Source organism: Balearica regulorum, chromosome 11 (assembly GCF_011004875.1).
Source record: "Balearica regulorum gibbericeps isolate bBalReg1 chromosome 11, bBalReg1.pri, whole genome shotgun sequence".
Classification (NCBI taxonomy): Eukaryota; Metazoa; Chordata; class Aves; order Gruiformes; family Gruidae; genus Balearica; species Balearica regulorum.
This window is the reverse complement of record NC_046194.1, coordinates 11,143,918-11,166,770: the sequence shown is the minus strand read 5'-3', so window position 1 is coordinate 11,166,770 and position 22,853 is coordinate 11,143,918. Positions and strand designations below refer to the sequence as shown.

General features: G+C 45.7%; 2 protein-coding genes and 1 long non-coding RNA gene across 15 annotated transcripts in view; 1 reads left to right on the top strand and 2 right to left on the bottom strand.

The window, feature by feature from the left end:
* Positions 1-5,490: 5,490 nt before the first annotated feature.
* On the bottom strand, positions 5,491-22,781 carry NONO (non-POU domain containing octamer binding). Of its 10 annotated transcripts, none has more exons than XM_075763316.1 (11): positions 22,631-22,781; positions 20,154-20,328; positions 17,416-17,636; positions 16,071-16,372; positions 13,771-13,866; positions 12,543-12,739; positions 12,194-12,278; positions 10,930-11,032; positions 9,516-9,558; positions 8,758-8,867; positions 5,491-6,519 (listed from the first exon to the last, which is right to left on the bottom strand). In XM_075763316.1, exons 2-11 carry the CDS (start codon positions 20,317-20,319, stop codon positions 6,382-6,384), a joined length of 1,461 nt encoding a protein of 486 aa, XP_075619431.1. In that variant the 5' UTR covers positions 20,320-20,328; positions 22,631-22,781; the 3' UTR covers positions 5,491-6,381. The 10 variants fall into 10 exon arrangements, with proteins under 10 accessions (XP_075619431.1, XP_075619430.1, XP_075619429.1 ...); XM_075763315.1 differs by lacking the exon at positions 22,631-22,781 and adding an exon at positions 22,371-22,559; XM_075763314.1 differs by lacking the exon at positions 22,631-22,781 and adding an exon at positions 20,597-20,934.
* LOC142603348 (uncharacterized) lies at positions 14,794-16,064 on the bottom strand. Its single transcript, XR_012837270.1, has 2 exons — positions 15,684-16,064; positions 14,794-15,262 (listed from the first exon to the last, which is right to left on the bottom strand). It is a non-coding gene; the product is annotated as an uncharacterized LOC142603348 (long non-coding RNA).
* The window catches only part of ZMYM3 (zinc finger MYM-type containing 3), a 32,350-nt gene continuing 31,664 nt past the window's right edge, over positions 22,168-22,853 (top strand). Inside the window, exon 1 of one of the 4 annotated variants that reach the window (XM_075763308.1) lies at positions 22,168-22,448. The gene's annotated coding sequence lies outside the window, so the exon portion shown is untranslated. The remainder of the gene's footprint in view (positions 22,449-22,853) is intronic. The other 3 variants (XM_075763305.1, XM_075763309.1, XM_075763307.1) reach the window with 3 other exon arrangements.

The following is a 22,853-nucleotide window of genomic DNA, read 5'->3' as shown; positions in this document are numbered from 1 at the left end:
AGACAGGACAGGTGACCCAAACTGGCCACGGGGGTATTCCATACCATATGATGTCATGCCTAACATAAAAGGGGGCTAGGTGGGGACGGGTGGCTTCCGCGTGGCTCCGGGATGGTCTTAGTGTGGTCAGTCCTTGGGTCAGTAAATTTCCTTGTGTTATCACTCGCTTTGTATATTCTAAGCACCGTTGTTGTTACTTCCCTCTCCCTTTGCTGTCCCAGTAAACTGTCCTTATCCCAACCCACAAGTTTTACCTTTTTCTTCTGATTCTCCTCCCCATCCTGCAGCAAGGCGGGGAGGGATGAGCAAGTGGCTGAATGGTGCTCAGCTGCAGCTGAACCACCACAGTTGCTGAGTCCAGCCCTCCTCCCGGGCAAAGCTCCGAGTAAAGCACAAGTCACCGTGCAAGCATGCCAAGCAGGGACAGTTATGACCAACACCTTTGAAACAGCTTGCAAGGGATGAGCTAACTGAGAATAAAAAATAAAGCCTGTTTAGTTTATGTGCACTTAATTTGATAAATACCAGAACAAAAAGGAGATAGAAATAAAGACCAAATTATTCTCAAACCAAACAATGTGTTTGCCCTTGAACAATCAGGGTCAGTGTAAAACAGCCTTCCCCCCACCCCGAGTCCTGGTGAGAACACACTGGATGCCTCCAGGGAGAGAAACCCAGCTCACTCCAACCCTTCAGTCATTTGGGATGGTATGTTGAGCCCAGGGTAGCGGGAAGGGAGTGTATTTCTAAAGCAGGGAGTAGTTCCTCCATACAAATGCTGGTTAGGAGAAGGAAAATCCCTGACATATCTATTATGGCTATGGATGCTACACAGCTAGTAGGAAGGTGTCCTGGTTCTGGCAAGGATAGAGTTAATTTCACAAGGAGCCAGGACAGGTGACCCAAGCTGGCAGGGGGCTATTCCATACCACGTGAGGTCATGCTCACCATAAAAGGGGGGCGACTCAGGCAGGGGAGGGGGTGACATGGTTTCTGTGAGGAGTGCCGATCCAACAACCACCGACCCACGACCCAACCACTGACCAGATGCTCCTGGTCAGTGGATGGGTCGTGGGTCGGTGGTTGTTGGATTGGTAAATTGTTCTCTGTTATCACCCATTGTGAATATCTGTTATCAGTACTGTTGTTGATTGTTTCCCTCTCCCTTGCTGTCCCAGTAAACTGCCCTTATCCCAACCCTCGAGGCTTTGCCTTGTTTTTCTGTTCTCCTCCCCATCCCACCGGGGGAGGGGTGAGCAAGTGGTTGCGTGGCGCTCAGCTGCCGGCTGGGCCTAAACCATGTCAGCAGGATTAATGTTTTAGTTATTTGGGAAATAAAATCTTCCCCATAAGAATATGTGCTGAGCAATTCTGCAGCAGAAGTTCTGCCTAGCCACTCTTCTTCTGACAGCATTGCTCAGGGGTTATGTACCAGCTGTTGTCCAAGAGGCCTGCACTGATTGTATTCAACAGCTCAGAGAACAAGTTTGAAAAAGACCAGAAAATCATCAGAAACGGGGATGTGGGCAAGCTTCATAGAATCACAGAGTAGTTTGGGTTGGAAGGGACCTCAAAGATCATCTAGTTCCAACCCCCCTTCCACTAGACCACATTGCCCAAAGCCCCATCCAACCTGGCCTTGAACACTTCCAGTGAAGGGGCATACACTGCTCTGGGCAATCTGTTCCCGTGCCTCATCACCTTCACAGTAAAGAATTTCTTCCAAATATCTAATCTGAATCTACCCTCTTTCAGTTTAAAGCCATTACCCCTCATTCTATCACTACACTCCTTGATAAACAGTCCCTCACCAGCTTTCCTGTAGGCCCCTTTAGGTACTGGAAGGCCACAATTAGGTCTCCCTGGAACCTTCTCTTCTCCAGGCCGAACAACCTCAACTCTCTCTTCAGCTCTCCATTCAAGGAACACTGCCCTTCTGCAGCTTAGGTTATTACAGGGCTATTGCCCCAACACTCTGGTCTCACTGAATAATTACACCTTCAAACTGGAATCCCCCACCCAGCTGATGGGGATTTTCTCCCTGTAGTTCAGGCAGTGTCTTGCTCCCAGAGATAATTTAATCTCCTTGGAGCTGAGCAGCATGCTAAAGGAGTCTGTTTACTCCAGTGCTCCCTCTGAAAATGCATGCAATATTCCTCATCAAAAAGTTCACTTTGGTCCTCAACAGGAACCAGTCCAAAAAGAGAAGAGTTCAGTCTACTCCTAAGACTTAGTTTTCTTGTCATTAGCTAGCATCCATAATAAAAACCTGCTGCCCAAAATAGCCTGAACTGGCAGGGAGAGTGGAGTTTTACAGGTTTTCTTTTGGAAGGTCCTGTTGCCTTAAAGCATGGTCACTATGAGCTCAGGTAGAGCAGAGGGGCCAGGCTGTAGTGAGGGAAAGTATCTCAAAGGCAGTGTTGTGCCTGGCTGAGCTCCCTGCTTTCTTCCTCTCCTTTTGGCTACCTCCAGCACTCGGGTGGCTCACCAGGTAGACAAGCAGGTACTGGAGCCATGACCAAGACAGAAGAGGGAATGATGGATCCTTTCAGCAAGGCCACAGGAAATCACGTCTTCCTTCTTTCAGCTCCCAAAGGTAGCTCACTGGGGAAGTAGTTTAGCATATTCCACCACTTGTAGCTTTCTATGATAAATGACTTCTAGTGAGGTGCACTGTGCTAGAAAAAAGAATTGTTTACTGCTTTTATGTGGAAAAATTATCCAGGTACCAGTTGGATTTTTCAGCTTTATCTTTGATTCTTGCAAATGCAGTCACTGTTGTTAAAGGGGAAGCTGCATAAAGCACAAGTTTTAACTTCTGAAGCCCACAAATTATGGCAGTTTAAAGCTAAGAGCAAAGTGATAAGAACCCGACTGCTCATGAGTCCTTGGTCTGATATGAACTGGTAGTGCATTTTAAACAAGCTGATCAGATATGACAGCAAGAGGCAAGGGTGTATCTTCATGACAGTCAAAATACTTCATCAGTCTGCAGTTAAATAGCCAGCAATCTGGAAAAGCACGCATTCCCTTCTGCACACTGTCTGAACCTCAGCACATCACAATGGTGCTTGGGCAGTCTGGCATCTGGAGCTGCACTTGTTACCTTATCCAAGCAGTGCAAGCACCAACAGCTAAACCCAAAGTGCTTCAGCAGACTCCAACATCTGGAAGTGGTCTGGAGTGAGGCAGCCTTGCTCGCTCCTGTGCTCAGCCTTAAATGCTTCTGCACTACAAGCAGTCCCTGGTGCCATTTCCTCTTGCTGTATGCCTCTGAAAACCTTTGCAATGGTTTGCTTTACAATTTCCTTACTAGAACCTCAGACACAGGTTTTCAGTCTCTTCCTTTAAGGCAAATGAGAATAGTTACCTCCAGCATTCACACCAGAGTGTAGTTTTAGTTTTCTTCCTTTGCTGTTGATACCTGTGAATACTGAAACATTAAGATCAATTCAAGCAATTAGAGCCACTGCTCAATAGATGTAACCAAACAAAAGGGAAACCATTGTAACTTAGAAAATAATTAGTTGTAAGAAGCTCTGGAACAATCTCATTTTAAACAGCTCGGCCTTGGAAGAACAGATGCACAAAGATAAGAAAGTTATAAGGTGATCACAAAACCAGCCTTGAGGGATAAATTATATGTGATACCAGGACTGAGTCTGAAGACCCCCCAAGGACCACCTGGAGGTGCCAACAAACATGGGCGAAAGACATTAGCATATGCTAATGAGTTCCCAGAAAATCCATGAATGTGATAAGCACTACTCAGAAATATACTGAATATGTATATTAACATAGTATAAATACTTGCTAGTTTTGTCTTTTGGGTGTGCACGCTAGGTGGAATTATCCACCATGCTCCCAGCGCTGCAATAAAGAATGCCTGCTTTCTGAAACTTCAAAATAAGTCTTAGAGAGTGAATTATTTTGCCACTTTCTGATAACACTGTCACGGGATCTTCGATTTTTACCTCGTACTGGTCTTGTTAGATTGACTCTGAGCAGTGCTAAATCCCCCCTCCCCCATGATTTTAGACACCTTGCTACTATATCCCTCTTCTCCCAGGGAAAGGCAGTAACCAGACCCATCCTCATCTCATACTTGCATAGGATTCAGGCAGCAACAGGCTACTGCTGAACATTTGAGCTCTGCTATTTCTCTAAGTCAGTGACTTTTGACTGCTCACTAACAAACAAGCCAGCTGAGCAACGGGCAGGAGAATGAGAGACAATATAGACATCTGCCTGCAACTTCACAGTTTCTTCTCCCAGTATTTCACACTTTGGAATTAAATGATGTACTTAGCAAACACCCATGGCTTTAGTGAATGTCTGCCAGCCATGTTCCAGACACAATCCACAAGAACAGATGCATCTTCTCCACAGTGCAACAGAAAAGCTATTCAGCATTCTCGCCAGCTTATTTGAGATTTTGCAATATTTAGCTATCCTAGCAAATGTGCCAGGTGAAAAACATCACCAAACTCTTCCTACTGTACCTACAGGTAAGTCACAATCCCCTTGATAATCACCATTAAATACCGTGTCACTTTGGCAAGCCAGTTACTAGCACTGATGCTTTCAAATGTGGAAAACAAGTAAAATAAACAAAAGCATCAGCTGCAGTCTCTCTTCAATACAGCTCATCAGTCGTGTCATTCCAGGCTAATTATAAGCCATCAAAAGACAGGGGTAAACCAATGAAGCTTCCACAGTGATTATTTCACCTTTCCCTACTTACAAAGTACCTACAGGACCAAACCCTAATTTAAGATTATCGCCTTGGTAACATTAGGCATCTGAAAACACTCATCTTCCCTATTATTTCACAAGGCTGTAAGGCAGCTAAACCACATCACTCCTTTACTCTTAGGTTGTAACTCTTTCTCCCTCCCTTTCCCATGTAAATTTCTTTCTAAGCTTCCTGCTCTGCTCCCTCCTCCCCAGTCAAAACTCAAGAGCTTCAGTGTGTGGAACACAAGTCTCCCGAGGCTCCTGTCCCTACAGATTCCGTCATGTATTAAACAAGATAAAGGGTTACTGTTGCCACTGACAGCTAGGAGTCCTCCATCTCCTGGCCCAGCACAGGAATTCAGAGGAAGGTCTGCATCCCAGCCAAAGGCAACTGCAACACAGTGCAGACACCAACAATTTTGTACTACACAGATGAGACAAATTGGACTCCACACTCCCAGTGACACATGAACAATTCTTGCATCTCTATTCTCTGCATCCACAACATAGACACACCATAGGTGCATCAGGAGCTCCCTTATTGTATTCTGAAATGCTGAAGTTGAAGGTCTTGTTCCAACACAAAAATACTTGTGAAGTGACGATGAGAATTGTTAGAAAATTCTCAAGGGTTGAACACCCTCTTTATAGAGGTATGCAAGAACAACTTTTGTGCCACAATCTGATGCTTGATTTACTTCAATCCATATACACATATTTTTATTCAAAAAACAGAAGACAACACACCAGATAAAAAAGGCTTAAAATCCACTTTAATAATGCATTCCTGTAACATTCCTCAGACAAACTCAAACTTGTTAGTGGGACAATTACAGCCTGTGTTCAAACAGTTTACGCTAAATGAAAAATCTTGTAGTATTTCTACACAAAAAGACAGGCAAGGTTAAGATTATACAAACATTTCTTTCAGTTAAATCTTCAGCATGAGATACAGTATCTTTGTCCAATAGATTGTACTTTACTACCAGTAAAAATAAACAGCGATACAACACATTATCAAAAAAATCCATCAAAACAAGAGCCTCCCAGCCATTCAGGCTGCACATGACAGTCAACTACTTTAAAGAATCAGATGGTCCAGATAAAAATAATAACTACAAATTAGGAGAAAATAAAAAGAAAAAATAAACTAACATAAAATCTCCCCCAATTCACTACATGACAGATCATTTGGAGCTATATAAATTTACAGAATCATGGGAGCTGCAAAGTACCCAGATGCTGCCCTAGTTCTCCAGAGACTTCCCTGTGCTCTTAAGCAAGGTACACGACACTAAAAAAAAAAGCCAAGACATACTGCAATTTTATCTAGTTTAGACTCAGGACTCTGGCTGCAAATAAGAAACCTGGAATGGTCAAGGCATTAGGGTCCTTGCCAGATTTTACCATTACTGAACAACCATGGCAGCCTCCCAGAATCCATTTTTCACATTGAAATTATAGGAATGCACCACATGAAATTTTCTAAAACCTTTACCATTCAGACTGCACTCCCCTTGTCCTAGAGTGGCTTTACCAAAACAGGCCCTGATATTCCCTCCCCCTCCCCCCAAGTTGAACCCTGCATGGCCTGCCAAGATTCCTTTCCTCTTTGGGGCATGTGCAGGGGATAGCTTAATCCTGTTAGTATCTGCGACGCTTGTTAGGGCCAAAATCACCCCCTGGATTTCCTCTGTTGAAGGCAGGTGGGTTCCCTCCCATCGCTCCGAGGCCTTCCATTGTGCCACCCTGGCCAAAGCGATCTGCAGGCGGTGGTGGAGTCTTGTAATGAGGACAAACACAGAAAAGGCAGGAAGAAAAACAAGGAACGACAGAAGGCAGTTAAAAGCCATTTGAATTGATTAAAATTCTACCAGGATTCCACAATTCCAGCTGACCTTGCTACAAACCTTCAACCCACCAAAAATATCCCCAAAGCCCCAAAACCGGACTGACAGGACCATTGCAGGACCAAGTCTCCTTCCCCGTGTAACTCGTGGTCAAGCACACTGGAATACAGTTTGCACCATCTCACAGACCAGTGCCCTGCTGTGGAACATGTGAGTAATGCAGTCTGGGAAAGGAGAACTTCACATTTCCACCATATTCCTTCATTCAAACTGAACGCAAATGAGGAACAGTATACTGATACTATATTCCAAAATAAGTCTGCAACATTAGTCTTGTGACCTGATAGCATCTGCTGTTATTTCTATTCCTTTGGCTTTCCCCTCTTCCAGATGGGTTAATGTTATTGCACAGCCTCTTCCTTCCAGCAGGGAGAAAATGATCAAAGGATAATTCAGGTTGGAAGATACCTCAGGAGGTGTCTAGTCCAACTTCCTGCTCAAAGCGGAGTCAGCTATGAGGTCAGACTAGGTTAGTCACAGCTTTATCCAGTTGGCTCTTGTTAACATCCAAGGATGAAGACTGCACAAACACTCTGGGCAACCTGCTCCACTGCTTGAATGTCCTCATGGTGGACATGGTACTTTGGGGAAGGTACCGGAGGCAACCACTGCCTCTTCCTTCCCTCCAGACTGGGGCTAAGAGACTACATAGAGCAGAGCTGCTTTACACCAAGCTCCTTGGTTCCATTTATAGTCTTTGTCCACAAGTTTACAACAGTGATACATATATAACAATGTAATGCGATACACATGTGCACATCATAATTGGTGTTAGTACTGTAGATGACTCTGTGGTATTTATTGCCTGGTTCTACAGAACACAGTATTTTACTTCAGTAAAATTGCCAATGGGGGGTCCCAGGGACTCTCAATGCTCACTTTGCTGGGAGTGCAGGGGAAGCACTAGCACTAACACAGCACTCCTCCTACTTTTTCCCCTTCCCTACGTATGAAAAAATGTGAGTAATCATGAACTTTTCTTGTAGGACACGTGACAGGGAAGGACACTGCAATCACTTCCAAACAGCTGAAGCAAACATGTCAAGTAACTGCTCCCTACATGAATAAAAAGCTGAAATACATGGGCCTAGTAACTCCTAAAACCAAGCACATGGCCAGGATAAAGTTTACAAAAGACTACACGTATTTCTGGCCATTAGAGAAATAGTTGATTGCTTTTTGGTCTAAATGGTATTATTTATTCATATTGATCTGAACTCACCTCCCCTTTCCATTCTTCATCTTGCCCCTTAATTTCCTTGTGTAGTATGCATTCCCTTAACCTCAGCTGCTCCACTGTCCCTACCGTTAGGTACAAAAACTTATAGCCAAATAAAACTGTTCTTTATGACAAAAAAAAAAGTAAAAATCTGTGATGTAGCAGTCACAATAGATCAAGAAGTTTAAGCAGGAAGGTTTGCAGGAAAATTGTTTATTAGACCAACTGATATAAACTGCTAAAGGAAGATCAACTTTCAGGACAAACTTGGCTATGACTGCTGCTCTTTCTGCTGCTGACTGGAAGTGCTGACACTGTGAGAGGATCAATCCTCTGTGTGACAGAGAGGAATGACAAATGCTGCAGAAGCCATGGTCTATTGTAAAGTTCTGCAGTAAAGTTTAAAACTAAATTAAATATAAAAACTTAATAAGGCAACTAAATAAGCATAACCTCCACTGATTCTTTGCTCTTTACCTCCTAAGCAAATTAGCTGAACTTATTTTAGCATACTCACTTTAGCCTATTAGCATAGGAGATAATTGTTTTTAAAACTGGTGGGCAGAACATTCCTGAAAGCTTGGCTTTATGGCTGCAAGAATCTACTCTTGAAACACTCATTCAACAAAGTGTTGCCCATTATGCCATTTAAAAAATAACCATATATTATTACTAAGATCTTTCTAACACATGTTTTAGCACTATCTTGGAATTAAAGCAAGCAGTTATTAGTATCAAGGCAAGATTAACTTCTAAAGATTTCAGCAGGAGTTAAGCAACAGTTCTAGGTAGATAAACAAGCTTCAACTTTAGCAGCATAGTGCTTAACAATGGCAACAACATAATCTACATTTAAAAGGTGTACACAAAAAGCAGATGGAGATACATTACCATTCCCATAGCCCCATCAGGTATCATAGCTCCAGGACCAGTTGCAGGCGGTGCAGCAGCTGGGACATTGGTACCACCCATAGCTCCTCTATTGTTCATGCCAATGGTACCTGGAAAAGAAAACTGAAGAATAGTCCTGGAAGACACAGTGACTGGGGTCTACTCATCACTCCAGAGTCACAAAGTATGGTGTAAGCTACTCTCAGTGTTATATTCAGGGATAGAGTCCTAGTCTATTGACCTAATAGTGCAAGGCTAGTTAAGACAAACTGATCTTACATTCCAGTATTATCTGAAACTACAGCAGGCTCTAACACTCACCACCTTCATTAACCACTAATCCCCCATTGCTTTTTCAGTTGCTCTTGTACATGCGGCCTGAAACTCTAAATCATGTAATCAAAATATGGAAATACAGTAATCAATATTATTTCCTGGGCTTAAGGTCTAGCACTACATGTCATACCACCTTCTGTATCAGTACAAACTTGTGAAGCACTCTATGGGTCTGATAGCAACTTCAACCAAGTCTTTTGTGTACTGAAGTGAGTCTTTCACAAATGTACAGTACTGCCTAATACCCAAATTTTGTTGTTTCTTGCCACATGAATGCTTCCTGTCACTGAACTGGGAGATGATTACTATGAGTTTCTAAATAAGAAGCCAATAAAGTAAGCCTACTCAAAAAAATGTATGGATTTTGCAAAGGAGGAAAGGAACATGCATAGGAACAAAAATGGCCACAGAATACTCTTTACCTCCCATACCCATCTGTCCCATTCGCATGTCCGGTGGCTCCCTCTGGAAAGAGACATTCATTTCAAATGATGAAAATTCAGGCTTTTAAACAATGTAATTATACAAATTCAAGGAGTTCTGGGGTTTTACTACTGAAAACTGTGTAGAAAGTACTTCTAATTCCCTGGGTAAACTTCAAAAGAAGATCTGAGCTACCTTTGTGATTAACTGCTGAACAAACAGGTCTTACTTAAAATATCTCATTCTGAAAGACTGTTTTTCACAATCATGGTAAAACATCCAGAGCAAAACCGTGCATGCGGATCTTACCAAACAGCAGCATAAAGAGATATCTGCTATCTGGATGGAAAGATCTGCTGAGCAGCAGTAACACATTAGACAGAATTAGTTTTGCTACTTCCTCAGCATAGCTAAGAAGCTTTTCCTGTTAAAAGCAATGAAAGCTCACATAAAGACACAGCACTGGGTCACCTGTGTTAAAATACTAGTTAGTGAGTTCAATTTCTCTTTTATTAACTGAGCATAGGGGACACACCACAGATTTCCCTCACTGCAAAGCTAAGAGCACCTCCTCACTTCAGTGAGGGTACTACTTTTTCTGCAGTGGGAACCAAAGAACAAATTTCACTGCATCTGTAGTCTCAGTGCCACTATTTGTCATATAGTGGTACTATTATTTAGATAAATCAGGAGTTCTGCTACGCAGGGTAATATTCACACATTTAGGTCAGTCACACAATTTTGGCCTTTTTGGTTTGAAATATATTTAGTTATTTTGCTTCAGAGCCAATGTTTCACTAGGATACATAAACACTTGCCACCCAGTTGCATCAATGCCATTATACAACTTCAACAGAACTACAGCTGCCTCCACAATAGAAAGTTACTGGGACTGGAAATGAGTAAGACAGTTCTTTATAGAACTGGAGATACTGCTATTAAAAGGCAGGTTACCACACATTTTACATTACAAGAAAATACTTGACCAACTGACTTTTAAGTACAAGCAATTATCATGCCTGTAGCAGTGCCTCAAGTTGGGATCATTTCATCTAAGCATGACTAAGACAGACTGCAGGCTAGGAATATAGCTGGACACATGACCGTAACAGGGTTCTGCAGCAGTACTTCGGGACAGTACATCTTTGTTACTGCCAGAATAAAATTAGTTAGCATGTATTCTTCTGAACAGCAAGACAGCTAGTGAGGGTCCCACATGAACAGCAGTAGGACAGTAGCTGGGGTATTTATATTAAGATTAGAGGGAGTCAATACTTTAGGGCAGAACACACTAAAGATGTAGAGTCATTCAACAAGTTAAGCACTCACAGAACGTGTGTCCTTCCATGCTGTGAAAGGACAAAAATCTAATGTTAGTGTTCAGATGTAATGGGAAAGCAGAAGCACTCATACCGCATCAGCAAAATTCCCTTTAAAGCCTTCCTGCTGGCGTCTCATCATCTCTTCTTGCTGCCTTCTCATTTCCTCCTCACGGCGCCTGCGTTCTTCCTCTTGCCTGCAAAAAATGTCCAAGGATGCTCAGCACAACATACACCTATTTCTAGCATCACAGTGTTACTGTGCTGCCTAATGGGTCTTGTTTGGAAACCTACAACTTTGAGAGTATTATTTTGCTGAGGCTGTAAAATCTTAGGTACCTCATGATGAAAACAAAAACATGTATGTGCATCAAGACATTTCCAACACTTTGAATTTTAAGGAGTTCATTGTAAAACCCAACAGGATCACACTCATGTCTCATGAGGACAGCAGCTGAAGGAACTGGGGTTGTTTAGTCTGGAGAAAAGGAGGCTGAGGGGAGACCTTATTGCTCTCTACAACTACCTGAAAGGAGGCTGTAGCAAGGTGTCAGTCTCTTCTCCCAAGTAAGAAGCAATAGTACAAGAGGAAATGGTCTCAAGTTGTGCCAGGAGAGGTTTAGATTGGATATTAGGAAAAATTTCTTCACTGAAAGGGTTGTCAAGCACTGGAACAGGCTGCCCAGGGAAGTGATGGAATCACCATCCCTGGAGGTATTTAAAACATGTATAGATGTGGTGCTTAGGGACATGGTTTAGTGGTGGACTTGGCAGTGACAGGTTTACAGTTGGACTGGAAGATCTCAAAGGTCTTTTCCAACCTGAATGATTCTATGATTCTGTGTACCCAGCAGCTCCCAAATACATGCTGACTACACTCAATATAATGCATACAAGGAAGACAGTTCTCAAGCCCCTTCTATTACGGAAGTAGTCTGGAGATCTTCCTGGAGCTTCTCAAAATGACCCTGAGACAAGGAAGAGCTGGAATGGAGAGAGAAATCTCTGAGACTAAGTTACCCCTCAAATGAAAAGATAGATGCTAGAATGGGGTTTCCCAACCTGTGGCACTGAAGCCACCAAATCACTGCACAGATTCTGATTCTTCTACTTGCCTCAGTCAAGGAGCTAAATTGAGACACGGAATTGTAAAAACCCAAGTATTAATCAGTAGAAGAAACTCCTAACTCTTCCACCTTAAACCAACTGTACACTCTCCCTATGAGCAAAAAGGCCCAAAATAACAGCCACACTTTAGGTAGTAATTAAATTGTCACACCAAACAATTAGGTGCACTGAAGAAGTGTTTCACTGCATAATATTATGGATTCACAGCATTTCATAACCTGCTCCATTACCTGAGTTCCAACTGTTTACGTTTTTGTACTTCTTGGTTATGCAGTTCCTCCATTCTCCTCAGTTCTTCCTGGCGTCTCATTAAATCTATAAAAGACAACAGTAAAAAACCTCAATCAAACTCATCTCCCATGCCACTGCTTATCAATTCCTGAACTAGAACCGTAACATACAAGAGAATAAGGTAACAGAACCTCCAGCAAAACAGTAACATCTCTGCATTCATTTGCTCAGCTACAAGTGAAACAGCCACACCACAGCTCAGCTTCAGTGGGCTCTAGTCAGTCTACTGAGCTACCCACCCCTGGATGTTGTAGGGCCATGTTCTGATACTGTATCTTCAACTGGTACCTTGCCGCATGAGCATAACTTGGTGCTCATGGCGAGCTGCTTCCATTTCCATTTCCAGCTTCTCCCGAGCTTCCTTGATGTTGCGGTCTACTTGTTCTTGCTGTTGCTTCTCCATTTCTATTAGAGCCTTCCAACGCATGGCATATTCGTACTCAAAGCTGCCAGGCTGCGCAAATCGAGGAGGCTGCTCACGCTCCCTGTCAAACAAGGAGTAGCTAGTGAATGCTTCAACAGACCAAGAAGGAACCAAGAAAAATACATTTTTGTGTTAAATGCAATGGGAGATCCTTTTAACAGTTAGCAATGCACTTCTTAGTGCAACAAATAATGAACCACTTTGTCTTCTACTTTCTCACAAATAGCTAGAGATACCAGTCTGTCTGCTCCTCAGGAATCATTGAACAGAGAAACTTAGGCAAAATCCTCCTGCATGATTAATTATACATGGAAACTGTGTTCTGTCCTCCACCATAACAAGCAGTGACACTGCCTTCATAAGACACCAAAAGATTCTGGGTAAAGACATTTAGAAATGCTCTTGAAAGAAACAGCCTCTGTTCCTGCTGCACATCTTATGGACAGATCCACTCCAGAAACAAACACCGCCCAAACATGTGTGTTTATTTCACTAACCTCTGCAGTCCCTGCACCTGCAGCACATGACTATTCCTAATGCAGCCTCCCAGCTCTCCTCTTTCTTGCCTGAAAAATTCATGAGCTCACATAGCTTTCTAATTCCCACTGCTCTGATCATATACCACCTACTTACACTGGGAAGCCTTCAAAGACCATGGCCTTATACCTGGATAGCTCTACAATCTCCTAGTGCTATTCATGTCATTCCTTCATTTTTCCATTGTGGGTTCAAATCTGTTTCCTTTACAGACTTTCCATAATACTTACAGCAAGTAACTTAAGTCTTTGCTTCAGCTTCTCATCTGAGCAAGGGGATCTCATGTTATCTCAAACTGAGATATTTTTTATTCCAACAAATGAAACACTTATGAAAAATATGTGGAGGCTGTTAGTCTTATCCAGCAGTGGGGATCCAAACCCACTACTTTCAGCTAACCATGGCAAGAGAACAGTGTATGCAATTCTCTTTCCAGAGGCAGGTCACGTTTACAGAAAAAGGAGAACCTTTAACAATACCCTCCTAAGACCGAGGCACTAGTTAATGTCCTAGTTCACAGATAGTCTCATGTCCTGTCACATGGCAGGCACATACTTGTGATATTGCTGGTTTTTGATGACTAGTTTCTCTGGTAGTCCCTCTTCATCATCATATTGATCCATGGGTTCCACAGTGACAGGCCGAGGGAATCTGTACAGAAAAGATGAGGTGCTTTCAAGAAAATTCAAGAATGAGCTTGCACTGTCAGAAAGCATGTGTACTGTGTCCAAAATTATAAAATATGCTTTCAGCAATGCTCAAAGAAATTCAGAGCTGTTGAGGATCTCAACCAAAGTGAAACCAGAAATCACTTTGAACACTATTTTTCTTTCTTTCTAGAATAGGAGCTGAACCATTAATCAAAATCCTTGTTGAATCCAAACGAAAATTGTACTGAAAGAAGAATACTTGCAGTTACTGGTTCAAATTAACAGCTTAACTGGAACTCGACATCCTCCAGTAGGATCTACTCAGCATGAAGTCTTGTAGTCCCTAGAGTCTGTTTTTTCTCCCTTTCCTCCCTTGCAACATGGCCAACCATAGGCTGCAGAAGTCCCTGTGTGCCTTTTTAGAGCTGCCTAAAGCTAAGAGTAACTACACTGCTCCTCACTGGAGGTTGCTGGCTGTACCATTCAGCCATACTCTCCTGGTGAGACCAACACATGCCATTACTGCCAAGCACTGTAAGTGCCTGTTGGGCCCTGTTTGAATTTCCACCTCCCTCTCCTGCCAAGAAATCCACCGGTGCACTTCACAACAGAGACACTGCACACGTATGCTTCTGTCCTTCTGATTTCTGTGTGCAGAAGAAAGTATTTAACAGAAGCATCCTCAGTCTCTGAATTAGCTCCCCATCACAGCACTGACACTGCTCATCCTCAGTACACAGCAGCACTGCAGGTTCTCGTTAGCTACTCAACCCCATTTGCCAGAGCTGGGGAAATGGAAGAGAAATGATCATGCTATGCCAAGCAGCAAGTAAGCGGTGACCAGACTCCAGCAGGAAGGCAGGATATGAGAGACTAAAATCTCTCTCCTCCGCTGAAGATCCACAATGTAGCTTTTTACTTTGATGTGACATATTCCCATTATTAATAGTCTTATTTTCCAATGTGAACCAATTCCAACCAGTTTACCTAGCTGTTACTGTCATGAACTAGGACAAACCAGAAAAAAAATAAATCAAAACCAAACCATAACTAGAAATAAGCAACATACTGGTTTGCTGTCCTAGATATCAGAATCTAATATACTGATAGCTACAAAAAGATTGAATGTTACCCTTAGGTGCTCTCAGTTATACGCTAGTAGCGATTAGTTTTGCATGATCACTTTTAAAAAATTTGTTTTCATGGTTCTTTCAGGACATAGACTTCTGAATCAGCAAAACCTCCCTAACAGCAATCCTCCTGCAGAGCACTACACACTATGCTGGTTATCTCCAAAGAGTGTCAGGGAGAAAGACAGATATTAAAAAAAAAACAAAAACAAAACACATGCTTTTTCAAACTGTATGTGCTTGTGTACAGCTGTGCCATATGCAGGCCTCCAAGAAAAAGGAGAGAAGTGATCAGCACAAAGCTTATAAAATTACTTCAGCAATTAGCAATGTAGCCCCAAGTTCAGGAGGTATTATATTCACAAATTCTAGGTGCATACATACAAAATATACAGTAATTTTTATTTTCAATAGATCAACAATGTCCCCCCCTTAATAGAGCAACAAGGTGTGCTCTGTGGAACACATCTTGAATTAGTCATTTACTTAAGTTCACATAACCATGCAAGAACATGCTTTGTTGCCTTATGCTAGTCAAGCACAAGGAAACCAGTTTATTATGGTGAAAACTCCAAACAATCCAATCTATCTGACCAGCTTCTCTGACAGATCCCATGCCCACAGTGGTGGATCAGCTTTTCACTCCAGCAGTGCATGCTGCTGAGAGGAGTCCCATCCCAAGACTCACCTTTAAGGCGATCCAGAGTGCATGATTAACACAGTTGAGCTTCGTTTCCAACAAATTATATGGATGGTCTCTTAAATAGCTCCTGCTTCTTAAAGGCTGCTTTAATTGCCCTAAGAAGGCTTTATCAAGAAAGAGCTTATCGTGAAGTTTTATGTACTTACCCCACTAGCAGATTCCCAGAAGAAAGTTTTCAGACCTGAGGTTCAGCATAGACTCACTCTTGTTGGAACAAAGCTAAGTAAAGTTCTCACCAGGCAAATCACCTACCACCTCCTGCCCCGTATCTCATCTGTCCCGCTCTGGTGTTAAGAAACATTGCTCACAAGCCAATGCCACCCATCAACCTGCACACATGCCAGCATAGCACTTCTCGCCCTCCGCACTTACGTAGTTAGCAGGAAAGACCCATCACTACATCTATCCAGGGCTTTCCTAGCAGCAGGCTTCCCTGAGAACTCCACAATGCCTTTCCCAGAGGATCGTCCTCTGTCATCCACAATAACCACAGCCCTTTCCACCTGGCCAAACACTGAGAAGGCTTCCTCCAGGAGCTCATTGGACACAAATTGAGGCAGGTTCCTGACTGTCAGTGATGCGCTGTGGCATGCAAAACGCACTCTTAGCTGCTTCCCACGTAAAGGCATGTTGTCTAGTTCCACCTTTGCAATCTCTGCCAGAGTGCGAGTTTCCTGAAGATAAAAAAAGTTATCATTAAAACTCTCAATGCAGTACAGAATCAGCCAGATTCACAACAGAGTCACAAGCCTATTTGCCCCGAACAAGTACTTCACAGAGAGGAACAAATAATCCTCCCATAGTATGCTAAAAAGCATCCTAACAATCTGTAGCTATTTTCTATTATCAATGACTGTAGCTGAATAGGCATGTACAGAGTTTGGGGGAGGGGGGCAAGGTAGGGCGGAAATGTATCAGACAAACTTAATCCAACAGCCAGTATGAACTAAGCAAACAATTAAATGATCATTGTCTATCAGACATAATTATATTAAGGCTACAAACCATGCCTTTTTTGTTTTTAAAATGCATTAAAAAAAATAATCAAGATTCAAATGTTAGCCAAATCTGATTACTGTAAAAGAAAATGCTGATTGTATGACAATCCATGAAAGACATCCTATGCCAGTTTCACACCTTTCCACTCATTTAAGTCAGTAACAAGCAGCTACACGACAGCAAAGTGCCCCAGACTTTTGTGTGGGAATCTGAGGCTCCATTCACTCACCCTGGGGCTTTCAGAAAGGTAGTACATGAGCCAATAAAGTCTGAGAACCATTACTTTCTGTTGGTAGCTACCTCCCTCCTAGCCATGCTTACACATGATCATCCAGAGATCCCCATCTCACGAGCATTCATCAGTAATACTGCATGTTCAATGTGTGTTCACAGAAATTGCATGTTCACACCCTTCCAGAAAATGGAAGTCCACCTTGTCTATAATAGCATCACCTTCATGTTTTCTACCAGCTGACTTCAGAATAACTTTATTTCAGGTATCTCATAAATCCTGCTACAGGCTGCCTGAATTCACATTCCTTCTCATAACAAGCTCTAGGCAAACCACTTGTAGAAGCTGATCCCATATTCCAGGTTACTAAAAATCAACAATAGGCTTAGTTAGCAAGTTATCTGAACATCTACTACTTCCCTTTAGCAATATTCCTCCAGTGTGAGCCATTGCCACAAAAAACCCCAAAGGTAGCAAGTCACTCACCAGCCTGATAAAGCCAAAGCCTTTGTCCTTGTGTATGAAGACTTCACCTGCCTTGCCATACTTCTCAAATAACTTTCTCATCTCTTCCTCTGTAATATCTGGGGGCAGATTCCCCACAAACAGGCGGCTTCTTTGGGTGAAGGTCTTTTCACCAGGTTTGCGGAAATTCTTCAGGTCAATGGTCAGGCCTTCATCTGAGGGGAATAAGGTACACAGCTGCTCTACAGTTGGGGGGATAAATTCTATTAGATTTCATCACAGTGAACATTGAGACATAGGACAATATAGGTAATACCACCCATTCACTTTGGTCTCAAACCTCTCCAGCCATCTCTACAGCCACAAAGGAATTTTATTTCAGAATGGGGACATGTTCTTTTTAAAGAAAACACATACTTAGACCTCAGTGCTCATTAATACCAGTGAAAGACAGTCTAGAACTGGAGAAAAGAAGAACACTGCAGCTTGAAATAACATGAGAGATTTCACTCAACTTGGAGATCTGGTCAAGATGACTGGCCCATAACAACATCAACTATAGTCACAATACAGGATTTTGTTATTACATCCTGAATTAGAAAAGCCACAATTTGACCAGCAAACAGATTTTTACTCAAAAAACTCCAACCTCAGATGTCTAGAAAAATATGCAAATGAGAGAAAATTTTGCCCAGACAGATTACATTTGAGACAGCTGTCATTCTATGAGATGGGATTTGAGTTCTAAAGTCTTGGATTCCAAGCTGAAGAGAAGGCTGGAATGGTGAAAATAGTGAAAAAACACACCCCAAAACCAGCCATATAGGTGAGACCTCAGAAAAATTACAAAGCTCATTACAAAAATAAAAAAACCCAACCCTATATTCAGTAAGCAATGCTATACCTAACATTAATAAATAGGACAGATTGTAAGAACATTCTCAAATCTCCACATGCATATACAATCTTTAACCTTTAATTCAGCAAGAGTCCAGCATGATCCTGGAAGCTCTGCTATACACCAGATACAGGGGTGGCTTTATCCTCACTTTATCTTCCTGTGTCCCATTTTCTTGAATGTATACAGAACTTCCTCACACAGGACAGTAAGCCATAAAAAGCACTTCGTTCACTTTGCAGAGGACACACCTCATGGCCACACATATGAAAAACTACAGACGTGAGTGGCTTGATTAAAGCTACAAAGAACAGTACTAACAAGGAAAGGCTATTCATGCAAAAACAATGCATGCAAGGACAACACATTTATAAGAATAAGCATGCCTCTATGGCTAACACAAAAAAATACATTAGACTGACAGTATAGCTATAGAAGAGTAATGAGAGTAAGTTATCTACTTCATAAAGCAAGGGTACATAAGTGTTTTGTTTTGTGAACTTCTTCACACCATTATCAGAAGTATTTGGGGATCAACTGCAATGGTATTTCAAGCCTCCCACTAGGAGGGACTTACAGCAGTTATACCACTATCACTGTTCTGCCTTAAGTAGATCCACTCAAAGGAATTTGAGATACAGGCACTCACTATAAGCTGATCCCTGTGAGAATACTACAATACAGTTGTGTAGTATTGTTTCCAACTTTACTGGAAATGGACTTGTCTGCCACCCTTGTCTATTATCTTCTACAAACTGATAAGGAGCCTGCTTAACAGGGCCACCTAATAAAAATACACAGAAATTTTTTTACTAGCCCAGTATCTCTGTATGTGTGTGTATATACATTAAACCTGCAACTTTGACAGAAAAAATACACAGAACAATCATGCAAAGTGCACATGTGACTTCTATATCTTTTTGTTTTGAACAGCAAAAGTGTCCAAACTTAAAAAAAAATTTAAAAATCTAATATAACTAAAGCACTTCCTCCCCAAAAAACAGTAAATGCAATGCCTTGCCGCGATACTTCTAAACTATCTGATCAGTTAAGATCCCAGAAGCCATTAATGCGTACTGTCTCAGCTCACAAGCACCCCCCCCTGCATCTCAAGTAACACAGCTACAGGCCATACTGATTAAGAACAAATCCAGAAACACACTAGATTAGAGTAACAGCCATCATCAATGTCAGCTGGTACTTGAACACTGAAATATTATTAAAACTAGGTATCTCCTGGTCCTTCTTATGTCAAAATTTAGTCTTAACGGGTGACTGCAGATTACTGTAACAATATTCTTACTACAACTGTATCTTTACAGATAACAAGTTTATTTCACTAGAACTTAAGGAAACCAGTGTTGAGAAGCCATCTGTTATGGCTGGGGGAAAAAAAGAAAACAGAATCAAGGGAAAACAGGCCATCTCATATTTGTAAGATTTACAGAAACACTGTTAAAGGTTCAGAGACTTCCAACCTCTTTACGTAAGCTTTTCTTGAGAATTTGAGACAAATAAGAACCTCTACATCGCTGTCCAGTTTCGGGAAGACAGTAAGTTTACAAACAAAACCCAGTCAAACCTACGGGAGCTGCATGCATCTTTGATTAGACTAAGCAAAAAAAAAAATCAACAAAAAAACAACCCGGCTACAACTCAAACTACAATCTCCAATAACTGAAAAACCTATTGCAGGCGAACAGCGAACGCAGATTGCTGTTTGCTTAAGGACCTGAGTTTTTATCGTTTTAAATTGAAAGAACGGGTTGTGCTTGTTTCCACCGAGACCTGTTGCACCCGTATAGGCCGGCAGCTAACCCGAAGTTACGCTCAGCAGCGAGGGCGATCGCTCAAAGCCTACCCAAAGCGGGGCCGGGCGGCCCCCCGCGGCGGGCCCGGGACTCACTCTGGCTGTTGGCCTGCTGCCCGTTGGCGGGGATGGACGGCGGCGGGTGCTGCTGGTGCTGGTGCTGTTTCCGCGGAGTGTGGTTCTGCTTCTCCATGTTGAAGCCCTTGTTACCCTGCATCTTCACCACCTAGAGGCAGACACGTCCGGTCGGCCGCGGCTCGGAGCTCGACCTCAATTCCCGCCCGCAGGCCCCAGCCCCCAGATGGTTCCAGCCGCCCCCGGCCCCGTCTCACCGGGGGTGGCCCGCCAGCCAAAGTGGCCGCGTGCAGCGGCGGGGCGGGCCGCGCAGGCCGCGGCGGGCCCCAGCAGGGCCCTAGCTGCGGCGGCCGCCCAGGAGAGCCCGCTCCGGAGCGGAGCGGAGCGGAGCCACAGTCCTGCCACCGTCGCTGCCTCACCTGGTGGCAGACACCGGCGCCAAGGCGGATTGCGGCCTCCTCGCCCCGCAGCAGCCCGGACAGGAGCGCGCGCACGGCCGGAACTCGCACAACCTAACCAGGCGCCCACCACTCGCGCTCCCATTGGCCTCCCACCCTCCAGCACTGCGCCGCTACTGGGCGTGCTCGCCGCCACTCACAGCCCAGCCGCGGCGAGGCGGGACTAGCCGCTCTAATAGCTCTTTGCGCGGAGCCGATTGGCTACACAGCCGCGGCAGTCCGTCGCACATGCCGCCAATTATCGCCGCGGGCATAACGCTTGGATGAGAGGCGAGCAAGGGACAAAGGAACCCAACGAGCCGCCAGAGCTCGCCGCGCAGGCGCAGTGAAGTAGGAGACCGCGCAGGCGCAGCGGAGGCCGCTCGGTTTAAAGAGATAGAGGCAGTGGCCGAGCGTGTGCTACGCTAGTAGCTCGCTCCGCTCTTCTCACACGTTCTCCTTTCTTTCCCTTTCCCCGCCCCCCCCCCCCCCCCCCCCCCGGCCAGTGGTGAGAGCGGCGGCTTTTCCGCCCCTGCTCTGCTTGTCCATTACGGCTAGTAAGTACCGGCGCTCGGGCACAGCCAGGGGAGCTAGCGCGCCGCTTGAGTTTCTTAAGGCGCCGCGGGCGAGCGCCAAAATTTTGCCCGCTCCGTTCCCTGTCCAGCCGCGGGTGTCCCCTTACCTCCCCCTCGTCTTCCGGACCCCGTTCCCGCTGCCTCGCTAGCCCTTGTCCGTCGGGGCGGTGCTACCCCGCTGCGGGAAGGCAGCCGGCTCTCAGGAGCAACCGGCCTACGGGAGTGGGGAGGGTCCTGCGGTGCCCTGCCCCCGGCGGCTGTGGAGTGCCGTCTCGGTCGTCGCGGGAGTGTGGTCGTTAATTGTCTCCGGCAGGCTTGATTTCACCGCTTTTCAATAAAACCCATTTCCCTCCGTGTCCCGTTGCACGTAAGCGGGAGGGGTGCCGTGCGCCCGAGGCCAGCCCGCTTCCCGGGCGTGGGAGCCCCGCAGCGGCTGACAGCCCTCCCGGAGCGGGGAGCAGCCGGCGGTGTGGCCGGTTGTCCGCAACTCCGTCGTCCCCTCCTGACGGCCGTAAACGCGCCTTTCCCTCTCCGGAACGCGGGAGGAAGACCCGGCGTCTCCTCCCGGCCCCAGCGCTGCGCATTCCTGTGTGCCTCCGGGGCCCAGCTTCTGCACCCCACGTCTTCCCCGCGGGGCGACAAAAAGGCAGGCTGGGAGGGGGCTGGTTCCCGTGGCGCCCGGAGTGGAAGAGCCTCCAGGGGAGTGGGGCGGCCAAAGGAGGAAGAGTACCCCTGTACCCCTCTGGGATGGAGGGGGCCCAGGCAACGCCGGGAGTGGAGTCCCCGGGGGGGGGGGGGTGCAAGCCTGGTGTGGGAAGCTGCGCGGGAGGTACGACTGGGCCCGCGGATGGATGGGGCGCGGTGGGGGAGGGGTGCTCGTTGGAGGGGGTGTCGCGGGTGGGGGAGGGGAGCCCCGGTGGGGGCTGTCATGGTTGGGGGAGGGGACCTCGGGGGTGTGTGGGGTGCCGCGGGTGGGGGAGGGCAGCCTGGGGGGCACGGAGGGGGGTGGGGCCTGAGTGGGGGAGGGGAGCTCGGGTGGAGGTTGTCGCGGGTGGGGCGGGCGTCCGGGGGTGCCGTGGGCGGGGCGCGGGCGGTGGGCGCCGGCCGGGACAGCCCCTCCCGGAGGCGGGGCCGTGTCCCGGGCCCCCGCGGAAGCCCCGCCTGGCCGCGCTGTCACTCACCGCCCCGGGGAGACGCTCCAGCTCCAGGGAGGCGGTAGCGGCGCCTGGACCCGGCCGGGCGGCTCCCCCCGCGCGCAGGTAGAGGCTGTGGTGGCGTGGCCGGCCTGGGCCCCCCGAAGCTGCAGCGGGTCCTGGGCCGCGCGAGGCGGTAGCGAGAGGGTTAAGGGCGTGGGAGGGGGTGAGTGGGGTAGCATGCCCGCTCCGCTCCGCACTTTGCGGGTGGCCGCGCGGGCACCAGCGGGGACTGGGGCGCCCTGTACCGCTGGAGTACGGCCGCTGCCCGCGCTCGGCTCCGCGCTGCCTCTTCGCGCGGCCCCGCTCCGCCACGGTGATCCGCTCCGGGTTTTCCGGCCGCCCGGCGGAGTGCGGGCTGTTGCGCTGATCTCGGGCTTACGGCTCCGCTCCGCGTTTCTGAGGCCGCCGCCTGCATGCGAATCTCGCGAGCCCAGGCCCCGCCGTGGCCAATGGGAAACCGTCCCTCGC

Excerpts from the sequence above, each read along its gene's own strand:
- NONO (XM_075763320.1), bottom strand. The coding sequence starts at position 20,889 with ATGCCCGCGGCGATAATTGGCGGCATGTGCGACGGACTGCCGCGGCTG. Across the intron at positions 17,637-20,153 it reads GCCGCCCGGCCCCGCTTTGG|AGCAGCTGTGTACCTTATTC; the intron begins GTAGGCTTTGAG and ends CCCCAACTGTAG. Across the intron at positions 8,868-9,515 it reads GGGACAGATGGGTATGGGAG|GTACCATTGGCATGAACAAT; the intron begins GTAAAGAGTATT and ends TTTCTTTTCCAG.